Source organism: Echiichthys vipera (genome assembly GCF_963691815.1).
Source record: "Echiichthys vipera genome assembly, chromosome: 5".
In the NCBI taxonomy this organism is placed as follows: domain Eukaryota; kingdom Metazoa; phylum Chordata; class Actinopteri; order Perciformes; family Trachinidae; genus Echiichthys; species Echiichthys vipera.
This window is the reverse complement of record NC_139830.1, coordinates 19,924,944-19,935,544: the sequence shown is the minus strand read 5'-3', so window position 1 is coordinate 19,935,544 and position 10,601 is coordinate 19,924,944. Positions and strand designations below refer to the sequence as shown.

The 10,601-nt window shown below is 39.8% G+C and overlaps 1 protein-coding gene across 1 annotated transcript; it reads left to right on the top strand.

The window, feature by feature from the left end:
- Positions 1–822: 822 nt before the first annotated feature.
- On the top strand, positions 823–9,714 carry jam3a (junctional adhesion molecule 3a; the record flags this gene model as incomplete). Its single annotated transcript, XM_083914526.1, is given in 11 exon segments — positions 823–861; positions 864–899; positions 903–969; positions 6,476–6,547; positions 6,637–6,750; positions 6,958–7,110; positions 8,051–8,253; positions 8,829–8,928; positions 9,181–9,310; positions 9,422–9,473; positions 9,588–9,714. Coding segments are annotated over 11 exon segments (1,002 nt in total). The 3' UTR covers positions 9,624–9,714.
- Between the last annotated feature and the right edge of the window lie 887 nt (positions 9,715–10,601).

Sequence of the window (10,601 nt, the reverse complement as noted above, 5' to 3'; positions counted from 1 at the left end):
TTCGTCAGAACTGGTCCAGTAGCCTACAGGAGACCAGAGTCTGTTTGAGCCTGTTTGAACCCGTCCCCTCCGGCAAATCGCACCATAAAAACAAGTAATACAGAGGAGTTTGACTGACAGTTACCGTTAGCCGCAACAGCTAAGTAAACATGAAAGTTAGCTTACTGATCAAGGAGAAGCGTAGCCATTTCGGCGTGCATTTTCATGCTGTTGAACTCCTTTATCTCAGTCCATTGAGTGAATGCTGGGCCTATATTGACTCTGGTTTTTGTCCATCTCCGGTCACTCAGCTTCTGGGACAAATAAGCAGCTGCAGGATTGGCAAACTCCATTTCAGCCAGTGCCAGCCTACAGTAGCTGCACCCAACAACAGACAACCCTTGCAACCCGCAATGCTGGCTGCTTAACGGCTGGTACAATGTAAACAGAACATGGCAGAAAGTCATTGTCAAACCAGTAAAAAAAAATGTAAATATTAATATATATATATATATATATATATATATATATTTATTAATTTTTTTATGGAAAAGCAATACTTTCATTCTGTACCCCTCAAAATGCGCCATGGTTGTATTATTTATTATTTATTTTTAAATATAGCTTTTAATGATGATTCTACATCAAACCTTTCAGTACGTAAATGTACAAATTAACTTTCCAAAAATGAAAAAAAATGGAAACTGGGCAAAAGTAGACAAGTTTGGAATATTTCCTCCACTGCTGGTTTTTGCAGGAGTACGCACCTGGCACCGCCTATCGCCTGTCAGGCACGCCTGAGGGCTCAATCCCCCTCGCCGCTGTAGCTATGGAAACTCGTCGATGGCAACATCCACCAGTCTGTTCTGCCTTTATCCTCATACCTCTCAGAGGTGCTGAGTGTGTGCTACTGTCACCGATAAATGAAGCGCTGCTGCAAGATGGCGATTCCGCGACTCGTAGCTTGTGTTGTTCTGTATACCAGCTTAGGTAAGTTATTTCTCCTGCTCCACAATGCTATTATGAAAACATCGCTGCGCTTAACGAGGTGCGGCTACCATTATAGTTTAAACCACAGCTGTAACGGAGGTGTCAGCGTTACACCACAGTGGTTAGCTTGACATAAACAGGCTGTGAATTGTCAAGAAAGCAGTTTTATTATTAATTGTTTTAATTAAGCGGTTTTATTGTCATATTTTTTTTTTCGTTCACTGTAACGTTATGTTGCTGTTGTTGCGAGTCGGACCTGAAAAATGACGTAGTTGTTTAAAGCATCTTTCACGTTTTAACGTTTGAATAGAAATGTAACTGTTGGCTAACCAGAGTCATTACCAAACGAGCGTAGTGTTAGCGTTAATTGTCGCTTTATTTCTTTATGAATATATAGTATTAGTCTATATATATATTAGTCCGTGTTTCCATTTGTCACTCGAGAGTAATTCTGAGGACATTTCCAGGAAGAAAAGCAAAGCAAAACGTTACTTTGGGTGAAAGAAAAAGGGCAACCACACGGTAACATAAGGGGATGGTTATATCGTGTCGTGTCAGCCCTGAGATGCAAAGGGCAGCATAAATCACAGGGACCTGCAAGAACATCTCAAATAACACGCGTCTGTACTGTGTGCATTGTTCATGCAGCATAATCACATACCCATGCATGTGAGTTCATACTGGTTAAATCTAGTGTCCAAATGTCTTTAACCAGCCCCCATCCAAGAGTGTGTGTGTATTGACCTTTAGTCGTCACGTGACTGATTGATGATGGGGAGTGTGTGGCGTTATTAGTGTGCTGAAAAAATGAAAAATGAGTTAGACATGGTGTGTTGGAGATGACATGCCTCATCAGCATCCCTACCCAACAACAACAGTAACAACTATGGAGCTGATCAATGTAGTTGCCTGATGCTGGGCGGCATGTTGTGTAGAGCCCTCGGTGTGTGCACTTTGTTGTGGGGCGAGGTCACTCTGCTGCTGGGTGAAAATTAGCGGCTGTATGAGTTATTTTCCAAATGGCAGATATGCATCAGTGAGTGTTGAACTTTTACCTTCTGCAAGTATGAATCAAATGACTGAGCAACTGACAAGGCAAAGCTTCATTTGACAGTGCGTCTGGGCTCTGAAACTCGGGGTAAATGAAGCTTATTGAAGCGCCAGAACTGATTCAAGTTTGTAGATTAATGTTAATCGTCTGAAATTCTGCCCTCAAGTATAAGACTTCCTTTAGGTTTAGTTAATAAACATTAATGGGTCTCAGTGTTGTTTAATTCATGCTTCATATAACTTGCACACATTAGTGCATACATTTAAACAAGTACTAATGAGTAAAATAATGTTATCCTCTCAAATGCCACTTTTCTCAAATTCTCCCTTTAAGTAGCTTTAAGGTTGGGAAAAACCATGTTGACTGTATCACATAGTCAATTCGGCAGTTAAGTCCGACGTAACGCCCTTTCAAAATACGATTTCCGGGTCCAAACGCTCCGTTGAAACAAAGCAGACACAACGGCCGGACATGTGAACAATTACAATCACCTCTAACGTCAGTTAGACACCTTTTAATCGATAAGAAAGAGGTAAAATGACAATTATCTTGGGGTTTTTTTCAAACTCAGATCTGTTCAAATAACGGGGAACACGGCACTGCTGCGTTGTAGAAATACGAGGGTTGGATCGGCTTGGACCTCATATTTTGAAAGGGCGTTACGCTACAATTTAACAGCCGGATACTACATTAGGGAGTTCCTGCTCTTAATTTGAAGTTATAAGATGTTTATGCTGGGGTTGCAACTCGCTATAATGGTCTTGATTCATACAGTACATTCAACGTTTTATCTATTGAACATCCAAAAATAGTGAACAAAAATGTTATAGAGCAGGGAAATGTATTCAGATTGCTTATTATTTTCTTTATCTTGTTATCATTCAAATCATTATAAAGTCATATGTGACAAACAAAATCAGCAAATCTTCAAATAGGACGAACTAAAACCAGAGAATGGTTGGTATGTTTGTTTTATAAATGACTAAAACAGATAATGGTTTATTGAAATACCAGTCGACTTACCAGCGGATTGACTTATCGTCGCAGCTCTTGTTTACACTGAGTGAAATATTCAAACTCTAGTCTCCATGTTCTTTTTCCATGAAAGTCAGCCTGACATATTTGGTATCTTGGAAAATTTGGATGTCTCGATGTTTATTCACTGTGGGATCCTGCAAGTGGAGGGGCTTTTTCTTCACCAGTGTCATTTGTGGCGCAATACGATGGCTTTTGAAAACAAACACATTTCTTGTGTCTCTGTATTACATTTCCCTCAAGTACATATCACAACATGACTGTCTTATACTGATCTACTAGAGTGATTAGTTGGTATTACACTGTCGCTCCGGTATGCCATGAATCCCAGTGGTCCTTGGTCCATATGCCCCTCCATGTTGCTTGCAGCTAACTCTGCCTGCAGCTTATTTGCAGCGACTGCACTGGAATGTCTGTGAACAAAGCTTTTTATAGATTCACTGGTTCAACTTTTTTGTTGTTGTTGTTTGAAGGATGGGGATGGGTAGTTGATTTCATATTTAGTGCATAAGAGGATTGCAGAATTTGGCTATTTAAGAGTGCTTTTCTCTCAGAACAGACTGTAGACCTACTTTATCTATGCATTACAAAAACACAGGGATTAAAAATGAGCCTGTGTTTGCTTTCCAGCCAGTTCTGAGATTATTTTCGTAATTCAAAAATATTGCCTACTCTTCAGCCTATATTGTGTCACCGGGGAACCAGCCATTGTTGTGTGAATCTTTTATTCTTAGATCGTATTAGTAATTAGTTACACATTGTCATGTTAATTGACTGGTTATACTTTCCCACGGCCTACTTTTTTAAAGAATCATGTCAACACTGTGCCTGTTTTTAATTTTTGAATGCTCTAGTGTGCATGCATGCATTATACTCCAACTCCACATCATCAGTTATTATTTACTGTGAATAATAAAGGACAGAAAACTGAATTTATAGAACCTGTTTTTAGTTTCGTTTTCGTGTTTTGGAAATGTTTGGCCAAAGAGAGAAGAGGGGGTGGGTGACCTGCAACACAATTCACCCCCAAAGAGGTGTTATATGTATTACAGAGTTCTTCAGAAAGATTTCATAAATAAACATTAATTCCTGTTAACTGAGACTAGAGTCCCATCACACACTGTTATGTTGTGATCCCTGAAATGATGAGAGTTTGCTCTTTTTTTGTAATGTGATACTTGCAGTGTGTAACAGACTCCATCAAACATCTAATATTTGAAAGCGTGTAGTTTTTATCCCCCCCCTTCTGCTCCTATTGTAGATTCATCCCATAACTATTCCCTCTGTCTCACATATGCCAAGGGAGCGTTTGTTGGACGAGCTCCCCTTGTGTCTCCCGGGATGTCCAGTCACAGCTGGTCTAAAAATAGCTTCTTGATGTACAGGGTGGGAAAGTCAGCAACAGTGCGAACCCGAGACCTGGGAGTCAGATCTCATCAGTGTCTACAGCTGCGCTTATACGTATGACCGGATGCTTTAGCAGGATCCACGTTTCCATCACTCTTAGACTGAGCGCCATGGCGGCTTTATGCTTTACATCTCAGGGTCACTCGTGTTGTAACGAGGCTGCTTTGAATAAATAGTACGGCAGAGTGCACAGTGCCTCGGGCAAACAGGAGGGGATGTCTTGCAGTATTCAAGGCCTGCTCAGATAATTATTGTTGTCTAATTTCAGCCTTGATTTGAAACCATTTACACTGCCCCCACTGGGAGTGATAATGCCTTCATTACTCAGCATGGGTGCTGTTAGTCGCATGTGTACCCAGCAATTATTGCATTTGGTAGTGGCACCGACACAATAGATGGAGTGTAGGGTACCAGTGGAAGGTGGAAACATGCTTATTCATCCTCAGCGTTTGAATACAGAAGGGCACATGCAAAATGATGTGTACATTTGTAATTGCAATTTTCACATTTTCTTAATTTGTTGTTGCACACCCCTCGCTGTTTTCTGCTTAAATTGGCATTCTGCTGGCCCAAGTTTGACTAAACTTGTGAATTATGCCACTTGCCATTCAAATTTGACATTTACAAAATGACACTGATTTCTTTCTTTTTTCCTAAAAGAGTGCATTCAAGCCACAGACTTAAAATAAGTATATCTCGTGTTCTTTTTGCCGGGGGAAAACAAGACGGTTGATTAAATAGTCTTTGAATTTAAGCACATTCCCACTGTCAAGTTAGTTTTGGGCCGCTGATTTGTTTTGTTTAGGGATTTTGATAAATGATTTATTCTGTAGACCTCAGTGTAAATTAGCGTCTCAATTTAGAGAAGAAGCTCTTCACTGAACCTGAAAAAGACATTAAAAGCCATACCATGTAATGTTTTACAATGTTCTGCTCTAGCAAGTGACACATCATTGACCAATTACAGCTATTCCTCAGAGGCACTTTGTCACCCAAACACAAGTGCGATCTAGTCAACTAGCAATGCGGATGCTTATATTGTTACGTCAGATTTGTTTTTGACAGAGATCAGACAACCACATCCACTTTGTGTCTGAAAGCATTGTCTCTATTTTTACCTCCTTTTACCGCAGTTTCTTCTTTCTGCTTCTCAGGATTAGAGTCTGTGGTTAAGGGTATCGATACCCTCCTGTATGTGCAGCATATCAAGTTATACTGAACCCAAATTAAGTCATGATAGATAGTTAGGAAACTCAGTGTTCATTAATTACTGTACTGCAACCCCATTTTGAAATCGGACTTGTTTGAGGAGCTTTTTGCCTTCGGTCTTGGTCTTAAGTAATTGAAACAAATGCTATGTTAGAGTGGGGTCAGATGATTTACTTTGACTCTAAAAATAAATCCTTGTCTGTTTGCTTTTGATTACTGTCTTGCTGCATTGTCCTAAAACTGGAGGGGCTTTGTTTAAAAGCCTTTCCACGGCAGCTCTCCAGGGTGTGTCAAACAAAAAAGCTGAAAGTCAGCACTTTAACTTCTGCCATGGTTTCATTTAAAATGCAGTGCACAGAAGTAAAGCAAAACAATAAAAAAAAAAATATTTTATTGCAGCGATTTAACATCTTAAAATGCGTCTCTCGTTCAATGTTTCATCACCAGCCAAATTATTATCCAATTAACCACTTATATGGGACCTAAATCAAATACTGTGCAAAAATGTCTTCTCAGGAGACAGTTTTTTGCCCAAAGCCTTTACTGTGCTGCACACATGTTCATTATAAATGGATGTGAACACTGGCACATTTAAGCCCCAGGTGTTCATCTTCTTAAACAGAAATGAGAAGTGATTAAGAAATGTTTACCCTAAATCAGACCCCAAGGCTCTCTGAGAGGTTCTATATTTATCACTCTAATCCAGTATTTATTAGGCAACATGCCCAGTTGATAATGTCTGCTAATGACTCTGCGTGCTGTCAGGGTTACTCAGTGTTTAGTGTCTTCCTTTTTTTTTTGCAGGTCACTTCCCATCATCACTCGGAGTAATCCTCCGAACCACGGACAAGATTGTGTGGGCAAATGAGTTTGAGCGTAAGTTGCAGAAAAAAACCACTCTAACCTATTTAGCTAAAGTAGCTTTTCTTTTCCTGACGCATTCTGTTTTCCTCCCCCCTCCACAGCCATCGAACTGACCTGTTTAATAGAGTCCATCTCAACAAACAACCCGAGGATTGAGTGGAAAAAGATTAAGAATGGTGTCCCCAGTTATGTGTACTTTCAAAACAGGATAGCAGGTAAACCGCTTGCAAACTCTCTCTTTTTGAAAACCCCATCAACCAGTAGGCTGCAGCATTTCAAAGTAATGTCCTAGGACTGGAAGCTTAGCTGAATGAATGGTACCTTGAAAGAACTTGGCATTGAATTCTGTTTTTCTGAACTGTGAAGTCACGCTGTGTATGTGAATGAGCAATTGTAAAGTGTTTTTTTTCCTCTCTTAAAAGGGGACTTGGAGCACAGAGCTCAGCTCAGAGAGCCAGCCAACATCCTGATCCTCAACACCACTCGGTCAGACACTGCAGAGTATCGCTGTGAGGTGGCCGCCATCGATGATCAAAGGGACTTTGATGAGATACTTATTAGTCTCGCAGTAAGAGGTATGGGGACTGGGTACCACAGCACTGATTGGGCCATGATTTGAGACCTTCAGCACGTCTGCATTTAATTTCTGGTGTGTTAACAGAGAAATGATAGTGCATTTACGTTTATATATTAAAGGATTGGTAATTAAATTTCTATTCATATTAAAGAAATAATTATTTATAATTATTCGCTTTCTTGCCAAGATTTAGATGAGAAGATTAACACCAATCCTATACAGTACTTTACCCATTTTAATTCAGGTCTTTGTCTTTGTCATGGCAATGTGGGCACTGTGTTCAGAATCTGCTGAATGTCACGAAACGATGCGTTACTTTTCATTTGGTGGATTTCAGCAGATCTCCGATGCTCCGTTCTGCGGGGACTTCCGCCACGGAGACAGGCCAGACACTGTTCATCTGACCACATGTGCCCACATAACCACGGCACAGGCCTGGACTAAAATGGGTAGGGTATCGCTGCAGTATGTACAAAAATAGAATTTGAAGCAAAAGTGAGACCATCCTTGCAGCTCTCCCTCTCTGTCCTGAGCCAATAAGAAGGCTCTTTCTCTAAAAGCTCACTTGTTAGCACACTTTATATTAAATTTATTTAGTCTGTGCAAAAAGTGTGAAAACAAAAATTTGTTCTTTTACAAGGAGTTATGTGCTGGATTATTTCTTGGCCAGGTGCAGTGGCGTAAAGTAGGTGGCAACCTCACCACTCTAGATTTTCCCCCTGTTTCTAGTAGAGTTTGGAATTCAATATAAAATCTTAGTTATTCCCTATCAGGCTCTGCATGATGAAGCCCCTGACTACATCCTGAGAACATTTCTGAAGTATTACGTGTCCATACAGTAACTGAAAGTCTCTCAGGTCGGTCAGATAATAAATAGATTAATGAATAAGAAAAACAATAGTTGCAGTAGATTGATGTGTGTCTGTGTCACTGTGCAGTGAAACCTGTTGTACCGCGGTGCAGCGTGCCAGAGGCAGTCACAGTCGGAACATCAACCGAGCTGCGATGTCTGGAGAACGAGGGCTTCCCTGCTTCTCAGTACCGCTGGTTCCACAACAACGAGGAGCTTCCTCAGGACTCCAAAAACAGCCCAAAGTTGGTCAATACTTCTTACAGCATCAACCCTGACACTGGAGGCCTGGTAAGAAAGGCAGGAAAGGTTGTGACTTTTTATTTTGTTTACATGGTCCACACAAACTATCACTAAATGCAATGCCTTGCAACGCAATATTTACCACTACTATTACTATATTATTAGAGATGAACTACTACTTCCTGTAGAATCAGTGGAGGAAGTAGTTGGCTGACTGTTCTGTTTGCGGGTTGGTCTCTTAAGCATCTATGATACTCAGATGCAGCTTACCTAATGTTAATATGAACAGCTTAGTCTGAAAAAACCTTAACCATCATATGACTAATAGCAGGATTAAGCCATGCGTGTAAAGATAGCCAGAAAGGAAGATAAACCTAAAACTGCCATATACAAGAAGGCTTGTTGGATTCAAAGCCAAGGTGATATGTTTATGGTTAACTTCAAAGACATAATAACAGCCATGTTGCTAAATACATTTCCATACCATAAAATGTTACAACAAGACAAGCTGTTATAAAGAAAATGTCATAAGAATGCATCCACAGCCAAACATCCTTGAGCGTTTTGTTGACAGTGCAGCTGCCTGTCATTGAGCTGACAGATATCTAAAAATGTTTCCTCAGAAATTTCGAAGAGTGAGGAAGGAGGACGCAGGGGAGTACTACTGCCAGGCAAAGAATGATGCCGGACATGCACAGTGTCCCTCACAAATGATGGAAGTCTGTGAGTGTCTAAACATCTGAGTCACTATTTTCTATCCATCACAAGATATCAGAGCTCATCGTTTTATCTAAAGCTGTCTTACCTCATGCGATCAGCTGCCTTGTTTTCTAGGAATGAGAAGCATATACCTTTACTTGAACCATTAATCAAGTGATGATTTCAGCACCATGTAAAATAGATATGAACAAACTATACACAACAGATCATAATACTTCATTACCGTGAAGATATCCTATCTGTGTCCTGCTGCAGATGACGTCGACATCCTCGGGATTTTCCTCAAGTCGTTTGGTGCAGTGACTGTGTTTTTCTGTTTGGCTGCTTCCATTTGTCATTCCCTTAAACGCGGATGCTTCTCCAAAAAAGGTCATAATGAAAACAAGTGAGTATCATTTCTGAAGATGGAAAGAGGTGGTATGTTATTCTGTCTTTAACTCTACACTACGTCAAGGATTTTGTGTTTGATTATGTATTATTGATGTATTTATTTCAGCTACAACTGGCCAGCACAGAATGAAGGCGTTGAATATGGCGATGCAGATGAGGTAAATGCAATCTGCAGAAAACACACAGTTTTCGTTGCGTGGCTTACTATTAACAAATGGAACTATGAAATGATCAGTCCTGCATACTAATCGGATAATTCCTGTTTTTCACAGGGCCATTTTCGCCACAAGTCTTCCTTCATTATTTGACGGCTGAGACAAAGGATAAGATGGAACCAAAACAAAAACAAGAACTGTTGAGGTTTTCTTGCTACAATGATGCTCCAGATGGTAAAGTTTAAGGTGTAATATGGCACATTATTCTCTGATGCACATCAAAATAAAAGCAACTAACTTGCCAAAGTAATTTTAATATCATTTTGTGGCACTGTTTCATGTTTTTTATAATGTGGTAGCATCTTTCTTCTTCATATTTCGACAATTTTTTAAACTTATTTAGTTTATTTGAACTCATTTGCCACCCATGCTTGCCAACCCTCAGTTTTTCATTGCCCTCTTCTGGTTTCCTCCTGGAGTTACAATTTCTTCAGATTTCTGACCTTTTTTCTTTTTACTTTCTGAAACTGTACAATAGTGATGCTCGTTCATTTGTAGATTAGAGCTGTAATTTTTCTGGGAGAGGACCCCCAGGTTTCCTGCTTTGGTTAAAAGATACTCCCAATTTTTCAGGTCTCAGGGTTGGCAAGTACGGCCTTTATGTTTTTATTATACATTAAAACCATTTAAAGCTGTGGAATTTGATATTTTGCCCTCAGTGTCCTGCAAAAGATGCTGGAAGCTACATTCCGTCAAGTTTTTTTTTGGACGAATCCTCTTTTATAACTCTTAAACTTTTTACTGAGTACTTGGAAATTGTTTTACAAAACACCTTTACATCGTCTTTGTTCATAAGATAAACATTGTTCTTATTTTGTTTCACATGGTGAAGAGTTGAAACTAGTTTTGTATATACTGTAGTTATGCAGGCAATAAGCAGCAGACTGTAAAAGGCTGAGCTCAAATTCATAAGGCACAATTTATCAGCCTTTCTTATATTCACAGATGATAACAAGTATGTACAAGTAAAGATTAACCCGTGAGTTTGAATACCATATATCCCACTATGCTGCAAAGTCAATATGTACTATACAGGTGGTGAAGTATGATTTTTAGAGTGCTGTTTCTGTG